Genomic DNA, 17,643 nt, shown 5'->3' with positions numbered 1-17,643 from the left:
TACCGTCTTTTTGCCTGTTCCTCTTCAGTGTTTTCTGAGCAACATCATTACTGACTGTTATCTCCATGTGGTGTCCGACATGGAGTTTAGTTTCCTGTGATCCCCATTTGCTGTAAAGAGAAGCTTCTGTGACAAAGAGTATGCACTTATTTGTGGCTATAAGAATATGATTTGCAGTGTAGTAAGGAGTTATGCTGGTCTAGCAAATTCTTACCTACTGCCCATGCCCTCACTAGCCTCAGGAAGCTGCTGGGTTTCTAGTACCAGGCTTAACTGTCCCTGTTCAGTGAGCTTTAAGTCCAATTAGACAGCTTCCAATAGTAATTTTTTAATGCTTTTCTTTAACTCCTATGGTCAGTTCTAAAAGAATCCAGTAAGAAAAACAGCTGGGGAGGGGGTATATGGGAATATTATGCTTACTTAAATATGAAATAGTTGTAAGTAGGAGAGGTTATGTATGGGATGAAAATTTATAATAATACCTTAAATGTTTGTGCAGGTGCTTGTCTTTTTATTGGTCAAGTTGCGCATATAGTTTAAAAACAATCTAGTAGGTACCATTCATTTTCTAGGTCATTTTAACTCTTTAAAAGATAGTAAGGACAGTGGGGAGCTGGCGAGATGGCTCAGCAGCTCAGCGTGCATGTTGCTCTTCCTGGGGAGCTGGATTTGGTTTCAGTGCCCACAGCACCTATCAGGGTGCCCACAGCTGTCTGTAGCTCTAGTTTTGAGGGATTGGCATCTCTTCTGGCCTCATTGACACCTGCATTCAAGTCACACACAGACATGCAAGCGTCGGTACACACATAAGTAAAAGTCAAAGAATGTTAAAAAAGGAGCAACCAGAATGCAGCAGAGGGCGCTGTGGGATTTGGTTTCCAAAGTGTGTTTTACAGTGAGAAAGCCGTTGCCATTTGTGTGTGTGCTGTTGCAGACTTCAGTTAGTGCTGTAGAGAGCTGTGAGTTCTTAACTTTTCCCTCTCTTGAGATTATTAGGAAAATTGTTGAGTTTTGGAAAATTTGAGTTAAACTATTAATTTTGGGGGAGTGGGTTTATGTTTGTGTTTCTTTAGTTAATGAGTAAAAATCCCTTAAAATAGTTGTTATTATAAATCTACTCATAAATCTTTAAATTTTACTTCTACTTATGTGAGATTATCTTGACTAAAATCAGTACTTTAATAGGAAAAAGCTTTCAGTGAGTACTGAATAAGGGACTTAATGAGGTTTTGAAAGATGTGTTTATAGGTCCTAGCATCTCAGATCCATGTCAGACATAATGGCATTAGCCCACAGGCTGTCAGAAGGGGTGCTGGGAATGGCAGGTTACCCAGGTACAGCCACGTCCACTGTGGACTCAGTCAGTCGGTATCTGCAGGCAACCTCCATATCCGTTCCTGCATCTCTAGTGAGAAGCAGAGAAAAAGCTCAGCTCATTCAGATCCCTTATGGGAATTTTTTGTAGGTCCCATTTATATTTTAAGAATATAATTAAAATTTATTGGGTTATATAGGTTTTTAAGGAAGATAAACCCTAATGAATGGAAAAACAATAATATGTTTACAATGCATTATAAATGTTGTGAGTGGAAACATTCAGCTCTTTGGTCATTTTATTATAGTTAAATGTGCAGTGTATATTAAAAGAGGAATTGATTGATTTTATTATTTAATATATACTATGTATTTTTGTTTAATGTATTATCCATTCAAAATATAATATAAAATAACTTTCAGGCTTAAGTTTAGATATTTAGAGTTTTTTTTTTTTTTAAATAGAGTTTAGAATGAAGATGGCAACCACTCTGCAATTACTATTTATCAGGAGATGGTTTAATAGCTGAATAGTCATCATAGCATATGTGCTGTAGAAAAGTATCCAAAGTAGGGAAAGTATGTAAGGTAACAGACACAAACTCCCAATATAAATTAACTCACTAAATACAGAGTTGGCCAATTGAAATTGTAAGATGATTTAAAGAACTGTAGTTTTAGGCTGGAGAGACAGCTCAATTATTAAAGTATTTGTCATGTATACATGGGAATCTCAAGATTGATTCCTAGAGCCCCTATAAAAAGCTACCCGTAGGTGGGAGGTATGGTGCCCAGCTTTAATTCCAGCATTCTTGAGGCAGAGGCAGGTGGATCTCTGTGAGTTTGAGTCATGCTTGGTCTCATACAGAGCTCTGGGACAGCCAAGACTGTAGAGAGTGACCCTGTGTCAAAACAAATGGGAAAAAGAAAGAAAAGCTGGTGTGTTGGCACAGGATCCTGAGGTGTTCTGCAAATCAGCCTACTTGGCAAGGTCCAAACCATTAACAACCCATGTCTCAAAACCAGTATGGATACCTCCTGAGGGGCGATGCCTTAAGTTGTCAACTTGCCTCCATGTGCACAAGTATACACTTGCATGAGCACCTGCACACATATGTGCTCACACACATTCATACCAAAGAACTATAGTTTTAGGCTAAATTTAGTAATTAGAATTAGGTTATTATAGACTAAAGTTAAATACATAGGAATTGATGTTTAAAAAGTTATCAAAGCATGAGAGAAAGCAATTTTAGCTTACATTACAGAGTTTACTCAGAGTGCTTAGCTGTTTTCTTCAGTAACAGCCTTGCCTCTTTCATCCTGCCACTCATTAAGTTGGACACAGAATATTCAAATGGAGAATAGAAATGCTGGGTTTGTAGTAGAAATGAATGAATTACTTAAGTACGGTAGAGAACATGAAGGAGGTATGAAATCTGATGTCTAAGAAAATGAAGAGAAGGGATAGGAAATTGTGTAGGAGGAAAACATCCATTGTGGAGGTAAGAGAGAATGTAGGGGTATTTTCATTCACTGAACATTGTTTGAGATTCTGCTCTGGCACTGGTAGGAATATAGCAACAAAAAGAGGAGGCCAGGCTTTGTTGTCCTGTAGCTGACACTGTAGCAACCCCCCTCCTCCCACACTCCCCTGGGAATCTATTAATAGAATCTTCAATGGTGATATGAAGGGAAATGAGGATAAGGAGCTAGAAAGTGATAGAAGGAGTGCATTATTTTAGAAAGGTATATTAGAGCAGATAAAATGGAAAAAGAAGTCCTGCAGTGGAGTTAGTGAGACATCCTGGAAAATAGACAACTATAGGGTCTAGGTGCTTTTTTCTGCCACAATTATTGTTTCTTTTTTAAAGATTTACTTATTTATTATATATAAGTACACTGTAGCTGTCTTCAGACACACCAGACGAGGGCATCAGATCTTACTACAGATGGTTGTGAGCCATCATGTGGTTGCTGGGATTTGAACTCAGGACCTCAGGAAGAGCAGTCAGTGCTCTTAACCACTGAGCCGCCTCTCCAGTCCTTCTGCCACAGTTTTAATGGCAGTCTAGCGCAGCAGTCCGGCTCAGGTACAGGATGATGTATTCCACACAGTACAGCTATAGTTGACAGCTTCATACTCACAGGAACTAACATCTCAGAACTCTAGCAAGCTTCTAGGGCTCCAAATTAGGGGAGCCTAAAGTATGGTGTCCTATCAGGTCTTTATGGTTTTCTAGGTAATATGCATTCTATCAGTTGTGGCTTGTTTTAATCATATGCAGGGTTGCCTAGTGATAGAGTTGTCAGGGCAACTGAACTGGTTGGCTAAGGAAGGTCATGTCTACGTGAATAGAAAATGGTTTCATTGGCTTGTTCACTTACTGTTCTGTTGTTTGTTCTCTGGTAACTGCTTCTTTAAAAATTCAAAAGGCCTTGACAGTCTTCAGATGCTGGAATGGATAAGAAGGCAGCAGCATTTAGATAGGAATGAATTTAAGTCATTCAGTGGGAAAGAAAATCCTGCAGGGTTGGATGCCTACTGGGAACTGCATCTGAGACTCTCCTGTTATCCATCCCCACATGCAGGTCAGGTCAGTATCACCCACCAAGCTGTCAGAAATACAAATTCCCAGGGTTACTCTGTCACAAGCTCGTGAGCTGATGGTTAGGCTCAGCAGTTAGCTTAATGAGCCTCTGAGGTGATAGTGCTGCAAGCTAATGTTTGTGAACCTTTACCTCAAACACCAAAAGGAAGCAGGGAGAATACTCAAAGCCCACCCTGTACTTTCTCCAGCAAGACACGCCTCCTAATCCTTCCAACCAGCCATCAGCTGGGGCCAAGTATTCAAATGTCCAACACTGATGGGAGGGAGGGAACATCGTATTTCAAACCACCTTATTTGACTTGCTGGCCCCATGGTCTTGTAACCACGCCACAGTCAAAATTGTTTAGAAGTTCAAAGGTACAAAAGGATTTAAGGAAGTGTGAATGACTATGATTATTGATGGTGAATTCAGCCCTGTGAGGAAGAAATAGTTTCAAACAGGACGAGGAGTGTTCTAGAGCATAAACGTGCTTCTGGTTAGGCACCATCCTTAAAATAATGTAGTAAGTAAGCAGTGTACAGATTCATGAATTAAATTGGCCAGCACTCTATCCAGTTCCAGAGAACTAATTTTATTAGTAGACTGTTAGAGAACACTTGGTAAATGTTCTTAAGATAGGAAGATGACTTAGTTATATTTGCTATTTAAATTTTCCGAGCTAAGTTTTAAAAAGTCTACAATATTTTTGGGTCAATTTATTTTTTATAAAATTAGTCGCATGTAACACTTTCACCGAGTTCTCCGAGGGAGTATTTATAAAGGGCAAGTTGAACTTGCAATGCCAACAGGAAATTTTAATGATACCAAGGTTTTCAAAGTTCTAAAAATGTCCATAATAATTGAAATTAAACTTAGTAGCAAATGCTATACAACACAGCTGATGAATGATAATTATAAAAATGTAGTGTAATTGGTGGTTCATATACTAAAGATTTGAAATGAATTGTCACTATTATGTCAACACAGGGTGCTCTGATATCAGGACTTTGATCTATAAAAAATTAAAGTTAATATAACCATAGCTGGTTTTTAGCCAGACTTTGCATATGTTTATTAAAAATCTCCAAATTGAGCTATACCTTACCTATTGGGGTATAGTTAGGGTCTAACTTTAAATTGCCTGATGTTATTCTAGAGAAACGGAAATTTTTATTTGAGTTTTTTCATTGATCATCTTAGTTTATGCTTTTGATAAATTTCAAGTGAAACAAAATTTTAAGCTTTTTGAGCTTTTACTGTTACACGATTTCTCTTTTTATAGAAAGGGTTCTTTCTTATAGCAGCCTTGGTCTATACTTATTATAGTTAGACTCATTAGGTATGTCTGCAACTCTCTGTGCTTTATCTAGTGAGCACAAAAAGGCTTGTCACCCTGAAAATCTGTTTATAGTCATGACAGGGCATTCACTGTGCTACAGGGCAGTTATACTAGATCATCTCAAAGGGAGCTAGGAAGTGGTTGCATTGGATTATTAGTCTACTTAAGGTTCATTGGGGGGCTGGTATCATGTGTTTTCTTAAAAAAGATTTATATATCTTATTATTTTATATATGTGACTGTTTTGCCTGCATGTGACTGTGCACCACTTGTATGTTTGGAAGAGTGCATCAGATCCCATGGTACTGTATTGATGGGTTGTGAGGTACCACGTGGGTGCTGGGAATTGAATTTGGGTCTTCTTCAAGAGAAACAAATGCTCTTAACCACTGGGCCAATTCTTTGGCCAGGATTGTGTGTTTTAATCCCGGCACAAGGTACCGTCTAGACCAGAGCTTCTTAAACCCTTTGCCATTGTTGGGGTTGAAGAGCTGGCTTAGTGGTTAAGAATATTTGCTGTTCTTGTATACGTTCAGTTCCTAGCACCCACACAATAGCTCACAAGCTTCTGTAACTCCAGCTCCAGAGAATCCAGGGGGCACCACACACACACAATGTATATACATGCACACAGTCAAAAATACATAAAATAAAAATAAATAAAATTTAACTCCCCCTTTATAACCCTTCTTTACACAAGAATGTTATATGCACCTTGTTTATATAATACAGGTATACAAATCAAACATTCAGTGAAATAAATCAGAAGAACTTTATTTTAAAACAATTTGGAACAGATAAAAATTTATCATACATGATAGACATCTTTGTTTTTACATAAAGAACTAAATTTTAGCTAGGTATTTGATCCTGCAGATCACTACAACATCTTCGGGATTTTTCAGAGTTGATTGATACTTTTAAATTTGTAATTGTCAGTGTGAAATATACACAAATACACAGTACAAGATGGTGAAACTGTGTTTGGGGCTTCACAGGCATTTTCTCTTCCTTGGTTAGCCAGATTAGACCAGATTAAAAGTAGCCAAAGGCAGAGTCATTAGATGGCAGCTCTCAGGTGGGTTCACTGATCTCACAGGTGGAGGTCAGTGACGTCACACATCCAGGGTAAAGCAAGGAGATTTTATAGAGTTTAGGTGAATAATGATGACATGACAGCTAGGAGCTGGACTGTGTCCATACATGGCCAAAAGCTGAGTTCCTGGGCTGGCATTCGGTGGGTTGCCGGAAATGGGGATCCAGCTAGATCACACAGACCTAGACAGTCAAAGCAGCCATGTTGCTGGATTAAAATTTCTCTACAGTTCTTGGGTTATTTCCTGTGCTGTTTGAGATCATTGCAGAGGGCCCTTACATATGCTTATATTTTTCTCTAGCACGTTCATTCTTAGGTTTAACAAGGGTCTTGGATGTATTTTGAACTTGGGGACAAAGCAACAGGTTTAGTTTCATTATTTAAAACCACAGCATTATGTTTTAGAAGGATTGTTTGTCAAGAGGCTGTCCTTTTTCCACTGTATGTTTCTGACTCCTTTGTAAAAGATTAAGTGGCTGTTGACCTGCAGGCTTATCTCTGGGTCCTCATTCTGTTCTGTTGGTCAGTGTCTTTTTTTGTGCCACTACAAGGTTTGTTGTGTTACTGTCTTCAGATGTCCTTCAGTAGATGAATGGATACAAAAATTGTGGTGTATTTACACAATGGAATACTACTCAGCTATCAGAAACAATGACTTTATGAAATTCCTCGGAAAATGGATGCATCTAGAGAATATCATCCTGAGTGAGGTAACCCAGTCACAAAAGAACATACATAATATGCAGTCACTGATAATTGGATACTAGCCTCAGAAAGCTCTGAACACTCCAGAAACAACTCACAGGCCATATGAAGCCCAAGAAAAACAAAGGCCAAAAAAATGAAAGCCTCAGTCCTTCTTAGGAAAAAAAATAAATGTCTAGCACCCTCTCAGAGTGTGGCACACCTAGACTTTAAATCATTAGTAATCCAATTGCTAAGAATATAGCCTTCTGGCAATTTTTGGAGTTAAGAAGCCTTAACTCTTCTGGCTAATTTTGGTTTGGGTCTTCTCTTGATACTATTTCTAATCCCTTGCCTCTCAGTCTGTGGGTGTTTTTTCCAATGGGATATGTGGTTTGGAGACAACAGACAGTTAGATCTGGTTTTTGAATTCAGGCATCCAGTTCGTGTTTCTTTACTGGTGAGTTGAATACATTTACATGTAAGGTTGTTACTGAGAGGTGTTTGCTAAATCCTGTAATTTGTTGGTTCTTCCTTTGCTTGGCTGAATTATTGTTTTCTATCTTCTCACTTGCTAAGATTAGAGGTTTCCTAGTTTATTGTTATAGACAGTGGACTTCCTAACATTTTTTGTTTATCCTTCCTCTCCTAAAATTTATTTTTCGTGCTCTTAAGATCTGAGACTGTATTTTTTCTGCCTCTGGGTCCAGGCCTTTTTTTTTTTTTTTTTTTTTTTTTTTTTTTTTTTTTCTGTCATGAGTTCTGTTCTTGATGTGAAAAGAAAAAGTATTGCTTCATGAATGAAAAGGCCCTGGTGACCTAGTGGCTACTTTTCCATTAAAGACAACTAATACTTATTGAATTTCTTTAATATTAACCAATGAAATTTGTCTTGTGGTGGATCAAATCTATGGCTTTGTAAGTGCTAAACAAGTGCCAGACCACTGAGTTGTGGTGCACTGCCAAGCCCAGAATCTGTGGGTACTTAGTCAACTCTTTCATAATTTTCATGTCTAAATTATCTTATTAAATTCATTAACGGTGTTTTATTTTGAACTTATGTTGCTTTAGCAAACTTCTTTAGTTATAAAACGTAGCATGATGTTGATTGGCGTATTAGTATGATGTTGTATCACGTTTTAAAGATTCACTGGTTCTTTTTCCTCTCTGTTCTTTAGCCGGCCCCAGAAGGTGTGCTTGTGTCCATATCTGCCAGTGCGTCCACTCCAGATCTCCACCCACCTGTACATCGTCCAGCACCCAGCAGAGGTGAGCTAAACAGTGTCTTCAGGTCAATAGGACTTGACCAGAGGAAACACATGTGAGCACACTTATTCCTCACAGCTCTACAGTGTTTTAGAGAAGACATTATTGATCATAAGTATACTTTATATTTTGAAAGCTTTATCTATAAGATGATAGTAGATGCTTGAGACAGTGTTTCATACGATTCTATTGTAGGGTAAAGATTTAGAACTCTCCCAGATTTGCATGATATAAATACTCAATGTTGTGAATAAAGATCAGGAAAATGATTACTTTTAAGACTTTGGTGATAGCCTTTGCTCCCTGATGTCTTTTCTTAGCATTTTACTCTTACAAAATGGATACAGAGGTAAAATTTTCTTTCTTTTAGGTGGCTAGAACAAACACATTTATTTTGAACTGTGCCATCTGTGAAACTTTTAAATTAACATTCTTCTGTTCTGTTTAGAGTTAGACATGTGCCAGCGTGTGTGCATGTTTGTGAGTTTTGCTTTGTGATGAGGGGATGTAAGGAGATCATAGAAAACTATAAAGTAGTTGGCACAAAACTAGTGAGGGAATGATGCATATGGGTGTAGTGTTAACCCAAGTGAGATTCTAATAGATAATAATTATTATTTTAGTTTTTAAATTTGCAACCTATTCAAAGATACAACAAGGATGTGAAATAAGTTAGTCTGTTATGTTTTCTGAATGATGAATACTGTTTCTTTGTTGCAAGGTTTTTCTTGGCAGCTCCTTCTCAGACCAGGCTCTTGTGACGCTGACATTTTTGCCATTATCTTACTATAGTGAGAGTCTTGGTTTCTTTGAAAACACAGAAATATTTTGGGAATATGTTTCTGTTTCAGTCCCAGGTGCGGGACTTGGGGCTGCTTCAGATTGTCCACAGCAGCTGTTTTGCCTCATGCTCTAGCAGGGTTGTGATTTTGCCATCTGCAGACATTTCTCTGCAATAGTGTGACACATTTGGAATTCTGAGAACTTTTCAGAGGGTATATAAATGCTTGGGCCCTATGAGGTGGGCTGGACTGTTAGTTGTTGGATGGTTGCTGTTGGTTGTGATTTGTTAAGTAGTCTGTGCAAAGAGGAAATAAGAAGAAATCAGATGTCCTGTCAGCAAAGATCAAACTTTCCCTAAGGAACTCAGTAGCCCTACTCAGCAGGAAGTAGTCTAATGACAGTGTTGCCCTCTTTCTTCTCTATCCTTTTTTTCTCCTATCTAGTGTTAGGGGGTTAAAAGGATGGAAAAGAAGGTAGACAAAGTGGAAGAAAGAAGAATCCTTAAAGTAAAAAAGACCAGCTACAGATTATATTTACAGAAAACAGCAGGTATCTGGTCATAAAGGGTTACAGCCTGAATTTTAGCGAATACTTTTTCCACATTATGGTATAAATGTACTTTTCCATAGCTGTCCTAAGGTATTAGATAGCCTTTAAGATGTAATTTTAAAAGTTGATTTGTGGTGATTTTATATTTTGAATTTTTTTGCAGGTGTTTAATAAACCTCACAATTCTCAGTTTAGATGATCATTATGTCTACTACAGTTGTATTTTATGAATAGATCACCCAAATAGATTTCCCTATCAGCAGAGGGACATTCTGGTCTTCATTCAGTTCACTAATACTAGGCTTCCTGTGTGTGACTTTAGCACACTACTTTGCATAAACTGTTTGACAGTTTCATGGGTCTCCCATGAAAATGGGATTGCACCATTTGGATGGGTTCCAGGAGTGAGGTGTGGGGAAAGAGATGTGGGAGAGTGGGTTGCAGGGGAGGGATATGATAGATAGTTCACATGAATGTAACAAGTGCTTCAAAACAGATTATCTCAAAATAAGTAAAAAGAATCCTTACAAGGAAGGAACATTACACCAACTTGCATGGCCTTACGAACTATGTATTTATTTAGCCATAATAATCAGTTTATTGATTTAGTTAAAATCATTATCTGATATGAGAGTAAGCTGTAAGGTGAGAGTTCAGAATGCTAACTTGTTAGGAGAGGCTGTACTTCCAAAGTTAAGAGTCAGTGTTCTAAAGATCACCTGAGTTTCAGATGCTGTTAGCTATGTATATAGTCCATAGCCTTGTACAAGGTAATACATCTCTCTGGGCTTGAGTCTCCTCATTGCTAAGATGAATGTAATAAAAGTTTTATTTTTTTTTACTGGTTTATTGAGAAAAGTAAATGGATATTATATTTATATGTTGCACTTGGAATTGTAGATGTTAATATTATCTATGATGATGATCATTTATAGCTTAATATATGAAATTGGAAATCAAAATTGTAACATATAGAAGCAATTGCTTCTTGGAGGTGGTATTGGGGTGTATACATGGGAAAGTTATGGCATTTAAAATCTTTGTGAGTATGTAATTTGACATATATAAATGTATTATTTTAACATTATTTAACAGTGGCTAAACTTCCTATCTCCATAGGGCTAATGATAGAGTTGTGATAACAAGCAAGCTTGTTTGAGCATGGAGGCTAGGATGCTGGTGAAAACTACTGATGGTGGTTAGCATTTGCTTGGATATTTTGAATCCTGAAAGTGCAGCCCACTTACATGGGAGGGGAGAGGAGGCTTTCTGGGGTGGGCATTGTTTTCAGCAGCAACTTAGAATTGTGTAAGAAAACTACTTCCCTTTTGCAGGAAAAATTATGGAGACTTTTGTATTTTGGTTTAGAGTCTAGTATTTGTTTTATTCCCTAAATTGTTCCATTTAGCCATTAGCAAGTGTCAAAATTAGTAGCTGTTGCTTTGACATGGCCTTTGTTTTATCTTTTGAGCATTTTACTGCGTTTTTGGTTTAGAAACACAGGTTATCAACTGCAAGCTGACATGTTCAGAATGTAATTACTGCTGAAATAAAAAGGTTATCAATAAATTATTAAGTTTAACACACACTTGCATACATTTGTAATTTATTTAGCTTCTTATTAAGATTTATGAATTATACATAATAATGGGTTTCTTTATGGCATTAGCATGCATATCTACAAAATGTTTTCCCCTATAATATATAATTCTAACTATTAGACTGTAAATATATCTAAATAAGTTTAAAAAGTTTGTTTCTATTATACTGATAGAGAAATTTTATCTATTGTTAAACTCTGATCTTGATTAAAAGACTTGTAAAAATATGTTAAGCTAGAAACCAGATGTTCCTCAGAGAAGGTTCTCTTTCTGCAATGCTGATGTTGACATTCAGGTCCTTGTACCTGATGAGCAAGCATTTTACCTCTGAGTTCCATCAGGGAAGTTTAGAAGTGCTTATGTAGCTAATAACTCTATGCTTTAATGTTTCACTAAAGGAGAGCAAAGTGTTGCGCACAGTCCCTCTGCTAGCAGCATGCCTTCCCCCAGACAAATGCACAGTGAAGATTGGCCGCCGCTTCAGTGAAGAGCGGTAAGTGGACTGACTGGGTGGTTGGGAATAGGACTCTTCTACATAGGTGTTCCCTTGGGAGGGTTAAGAATGATGCCACTGGCCATTGGATAGGAAGGCCTTGGCCGTTGGAATGCCTTGGTAGGGAATAATGGAGGAACTGTGCAGAGGAGACAGTATGTCAGTCGCTAGAAGCTGCAGCTTTGATTGGCCTTTGAAGTAGTGTCTCCATTCAGTTAGATGGCAGAGGGAACCTTGCTTAGGTTTGTTTTCCCCACACCTAATAAAGATATCTTGAAATTATTGTTTTAGAGATACTGAACTTTCAACTGTTTGCCGGGACTCTGGTACATTAGTATTATATCCAGGGGCTGAAGCCACTAATTTGGAAGAATTTATAATAGATTCTCCTGTTTATCCTTCCACAATCATCCTCATTGATGGTACATGGAGCCAGGCTAAGGACATTTTCTATAAGAATTCCTTGTTCCGACTTCCCAAACAGGTAAACTCTTTTAAAAAACAATATTGTATATTACATACTATTTAGGTTTTTGGTGATAGTATATATATTAATATACTCTAATATATGAATTAAGAGGTATTTATGTATATGAATATATGCACTTAGATATGCCTATAAGTGAGTATATATACTTATATTGTATATAGAGAAAACTTCAATTATATTATCTCTTTATGTATATAAATTATTTTGTTAAGAAATATTTAGCTGGACATTGTTGATACACACCTTTAATTCCAAGACTTGCAAGGCAAAGGCAGGTTGATTTCTGAGCTTGAGTCAACCCTAGTCTATAGAGTGAGTTCCACATGTTTGTCCTTTGAGTATAGGAAGGCTACTGATTTGTTTGAGTTGATTTTGTATCCAGCCACTTTGCTGAACTTGTTTATCAGCTGTAGGAGATCTCTGGTGGAATTTGTGGGGTCACTTAAGTATACTATCATGTCATCTGAAAATAGTGATATTTTTACTTATTCTTTCCCGATTTGTATCCCTTTGATTTTCTTTTGCTGTCTAATTGCTCTGGCCAGGACTTCCAGTACTATGTTGAATAGGTAGGGGGAGAGTGGGCAGCCTTGTCTAGTCCCTGATTTTAGTTGAATTGCTTCAAGTTTCTCAATGTTAAGTTTGATGTTGGCTGTTGGTTTGCTGTATATTTCTTTTATTATGTTTAGGTATGGGCCTTGGATGCCTGTTCTTTCCAAGACTTTTAACATGAAGGGGTGTTGAATTTTGTCAAATGCTTTTTCAGCATCTAATGAGATGACCATGTGGTTTTTTTTTTCTTTGAGTTTGTTTATATGGTTGATTACATTGATGGATTTCCGTATATTAAACCATTCCTGCATCCCAGGGATGAAGCCTACTTAATCATGGTGAATGATCGTTTTGATGTGTTCTTGGTTTCGTGTTGCAAGAATTTTGTTGAGTATTTTTGCATCAATGTTTGTAAGTGAGATTGGTCTGAAGTTTTCTTTTCTGTAGGATCTTTGTGTGGTTTAGGAGTGAGAGTTACTGTGGCTTCGAAGAATGAGTTGGGTAGTGTTCCATTTGACTCTATTTTGTGGATTAATTTGGAGAGTATTGGTATTAGGTCATCAATAAATGTCTGATAAAAATCTGTACTGAACCCATCTGGAAAATCCAATAACCATTTTCCACTACATTTGGCAATTGTCATTCCAAGACAGTGCCTGCCTTTTGTGTTAGAAGGTGAGGAAGCAAAGCAAGATCAAAAAGGGGAAAACCCACTTCTTTAGCTGCTTTATTGCCTGATTTTATTTAGCTATGTGGATACTGCCTAATCAGACTCTATTAGCTAATTTGGTCCCATTTGCAGTACTGGCACAGTGAAAATTATCTCCAATACATGAATTCTGTGGGACATGTTCCAAGATAAAACCTCAAAGTCTACCAAACCACCACAAACATTTCTGGATTTAGTTAGAGGTTAGACTTGAAGACATCAGAGACAGGCCTTAAACATAAAAACAAAAGGCATAATAAGGGTTAATTTATTACACCTACCCACCCACCCACTCATACACACACACAAGCACATGCACTTTTTTTTTTTTTTTTTTTTTTGTCTTCAAAACAAGATTTATTTTTTTTTAACATGAAAATACATGGAAAATACATTGGTCTCTTATCTGTTACAAATAAGACTCAAATTTCAAATTATTAATCATAACAAGAAGTGTTTCTTGAGATATTTCCATTTACACAAAAGACTAACAGCTTATTATTTTTTTTAAAGATTTTAAACATTTTTTGCTTAAAATTATACATTTTTGTCAGTACAGTTTTTTCAGACATTAAAATAAATTTTACATAAAACCATGTGAATATGTTTTTTAGTCAGTACTTGATTTTTTTCAAGGGCTTGACAGTATGCATTGAAAACATACTAGTTGCAATAAGCGTAAAGTACATGCAAAACAAAACGCAACATGGAAATAGTCAAAGTCTTCTTGTTTTGTGAATATATGTATAGTTTTTGTTTTCTTTATTTCTTGGACTTCATACAGTCTGTGAGTTGTTTCTGGGGGAGTGCAAGCCTCTGGGGTTAGCATCCCACTATCAGTGACTGCATATTATGTCTGTTCTTTTGTGACTGGGTTATCTCACTCAGGATGATCTTCTCTAGATGCAGCCATTTTCTTAAGAATTTGGTTAAGTCATTGTTTCTGGTGGCTGAGTAGTATTCCATTGTGTATATGTACCACAATTTTTGTATCCATTCGTCTTCTGAAGGACATCTGGGTTCCTTCCAGCTTCTGGCTATTATAAATAGAGCCGCTATGAACATTGTGGTGCATATATCTTTGTTGTGTATTAAAGTGTCTCTGGGGTATATGCCCAGAAGTGGAATAGCTGGGTCTTCAGGTAGTACTCACATGCACTTTTTGTTGTTGTTTTTCTGAGACAGGTTTTTTTTTTTTTTTTTTTTTTTTTTCATCTCTGCGTTAGCTCTGGCTGTTCCGGAACTCACTCTGTAGACTAGGTCGGCCTCAAACTCATATATCTACCTGCCTCTACCTCCCGAGTGCTGGGATTGCAGGGGTGCACCACCTCTGCACGGCTCGACTTGTATCTTTTTAATGCTCTCTTGCTTTTCATCTTCTTACAGAATAAGAAAAAATGACCTATATTTAGCAGCCCAATTGGCAGTTCATGTTGGTCATGTTATTTTTTGTTCATTAAATTTATAATCATTAAACTATTATATTATGTAGCATCTTCTGTATAATTAGAATTACAATTTGTTTCATAATGTATTTTTATAGTCATGGAAATTATGCTTAAATAAATTTATTTTTTACTATTACTATTTTGTGTTTCTGTCACAAGATACCTGACCTAAACAAGGACAAAAAAATTTACTTCAGATCCTTGGTTTTCTGTCTCCATCACCGTGGGCCTGGTAGGCTGAGCATTGTGATGGCGGGTGTGTGGAAAAGATTGGCTATTAAAAAATTAACTTTCTATTTGTGTAATATTTTAAGCAGCACATAAATAGCATGTATCAAGTTTCACCTTGGAGACTACAATTAAGAACTAATTTTCAGACATTAATTTTACTCTGAGGTTCTCTACAGTGACGCATATTTCAAAAAGAATATTATTTATACTTTTTAATTTGATACTGATTTCTGTGAATTGCTTTTAATTTTCTCAGAGGAGTGTTACAAATGCTTGTTTGTGATGTCTACAGTGTTCTTACCGTTGTCTTTGTTAGTGATAGTTGTCTCATTCGCCTGTTGCTGTCTGCACAGAGCGCCCCGACACAGCAGAACTGAGACTGCTCAGTGTCATGCACTGAGGGGGTTCCCTAGAGATGAGCAGTGCCCGTGCTTTACTCTGGGAGTCTGACGTTGCCATGTGTGAGGCAGAAGGACTAGCCTGCAGTGAAAACTGTAGATACTATTTCTGAGAGGCTTCTCATGTAGCCACCGCTGTACGTACTGCTTGAGTTCACTGCTGCGGGTGTGCGTCTGTGCCGTTACTGTTATCATTGCTGTTAGAGGTTCTAGGAACCTCATGCATGTTTTCCCCTCGGGCTTTTTTGGTGCTTTTGCTTGTTTCTTTTGGTGTACTAATTCTTAGTCATAAGTTTGACTTTGGGTGCTTTTTTAGTCCTGGCAAGTCACTGAATCTTTGGGTAGTTGTGGGGACTCTTAGAACACTGAATAATAGACTTCATTGAAAACTTAACGTCTCCAAGCACCAGCTGTTTTACATTAGCTCACACTCCAATCACAGTTCAGTTCGGCGTGCTGTTGACAGAGCTCAAATTGAAATATTCATCACATGGTTGGTCTGGACTAGAAGGCCAAGAAAATTTTTTCAAGTACCTGGCACCCTGGCAAAAGGTAGACTCAGACTGTTGTTGGAATGGATGCCTGTAGCTTTTGTGATATTAGCACCCTAGATGCTAGTTAAGAAATCAGACAATTTGGACTACACAGATCACTTATATTTTTATATCCTAGACCACCTTGTATTTTGTTAGGAAGAAAGTTGTAGTACCAACTTCCCTATTTTGCATGTATGTACATTGTGTATTCTAAGTAAGAGCACAGTGAAACCACTGAACTGGACTACTCCATGGGTAGAAAGAAAGCTTTATTAGGGAATCAAACTGTTTTCCAGGGTGTGGTAGGGGTCAGAGAGAACAGCAAATTGGTAGAAAAGCAAGCAGATTTTACATGACAGTCAGCAGGGTTGTGGTCTTTGAGCTAATACAGGCTATTCAGATTGACAAGGAATTAGATGCCCTTGCTTGAGGCAGTGGACCATTGTGCAGATAAGGGAGATTGTGGTTTTCATTCTAATATAGACTCCCACTCACCTCCGCTTCTGTTTATCCAATAACAGTCCTTAGTCAGAGCCCCTTCCAGTTAGGACACTGCTCCTTTCAGGTCCTTTTTGGACCTAACAGTAATTCCTTTCATTTCTTCCCCAACTATCTTTTTCAAATCTTAAGGAACATGTTTTTATTCCTCAAATGATTCTACGTGCAAACATCTTTGGTTGTTTGATTAATACCTAACATCCTTTCCATGCTATTTCCAAGATAAGCAATGCTCTGATTATATACTTACTATAGAGTGTGTGTTCTTCTCCCTTCTTAATCTCAACCTTTTCATATTCATATTTTATTTGGAAAAAAAATCTGGCCAGCACATAAGGCAGAGGACTAACATGCACTTTAACTTTTGTTTTCCAGAAGAACTATGGAGGAAAGACTTCAATTTATAGAACATACTACAGGTTCTATTCTGTGACTAGCCATTAGTTTTACTTCATATAGAAACATTTCCAGTATGTTAAAAGTATTTCTTGTTTCCTCTGTCCTTTGTAGCTCCTGAGAGACCTTGTAGTCCTTCCCTCTGAAGCATGGGAATCTTCAAATCTTATCTAGGAATAGTTTGATCTTTTCACGTACATATTCATTCAGTACTCCTGTGTCAGTGTTAGTTAGTTTATATTTAATACTTACATTTGTATTTTAGTCTTTATAAGTGATATCTTTATGGAGGTATTACCTGTTAGAAGGTAATTTTAGATACATTTTATTTTATGTAAATAAAAATTGAGGTATAAATACCAACGATTTCACATCATTATGAATTAGCAAACTTGAGAAAAAAAGAAAGGAATGAGAAGAGGGGCCTTCTGACTCCAAATATCCATGCTGGTCTTAATCTTTCCTAGGTTCCTCTGGATTTTAGGGACAGCTATGTGTCCATCTCTGTCTGGACAATGAATTTGTTTTACTTGTTCCTTTTTTCCTTCCTTTCTTTCTTCCTTCCTTCTTCCCTCCCTCCCTCCCTCTCTTTTTTCGTCCTTTCTGTTTTTATTAATTTTTATTAGATACTCTCTGTATTTACATTTGAAATGTGACCTCCTTCCCCC

At 37.2% G+C, this 17,643-nt stretch overlaps 1 protein-coding gene across 1 annotated transcript in view; it reads left to right on the top strand.

Moving 5' to 3' along the window:
* The window catches only part of DTWD2 (DTW domain containing 2), a gene marked incomplete at its 5' end in the record, with an annotated part of 57,448 nt that overhangs the window by 11,818 nt on the left and 27,987 nt on the right, over nt 1–17,643 (top strand). The window contains 3 exons of the mRNA XM_080919817.1: nt 8,204–8,294; nt 11,623–11,717; nt 12,009–12,201. Coding sequence (XP_080775943.1) covers nt 8,204–8,294; nt 11,623–11,717; nt 12,009–12,201 — 379 coding nt within the window. The remainder of the gene's footprint in view (nt 1–8,203; nt 8,295–11,622; nt 11,718–12,008; nt 12,202–17,643) is intronic.

This window comes from Micromys minutus, assembly GCF_963924665.1.
Source record: "Micromys minutus genome assembly, chromosome: 8".
Classification (NCBI taxonomy): Eukaryota; Metazoa; Chordata; class Mammalia; order Rodentia; family Muridae; genus Micromys; species Micromys minutus.
This window is presented reverse-complemented; position numbering and strand designations above follow the sequence as displayed.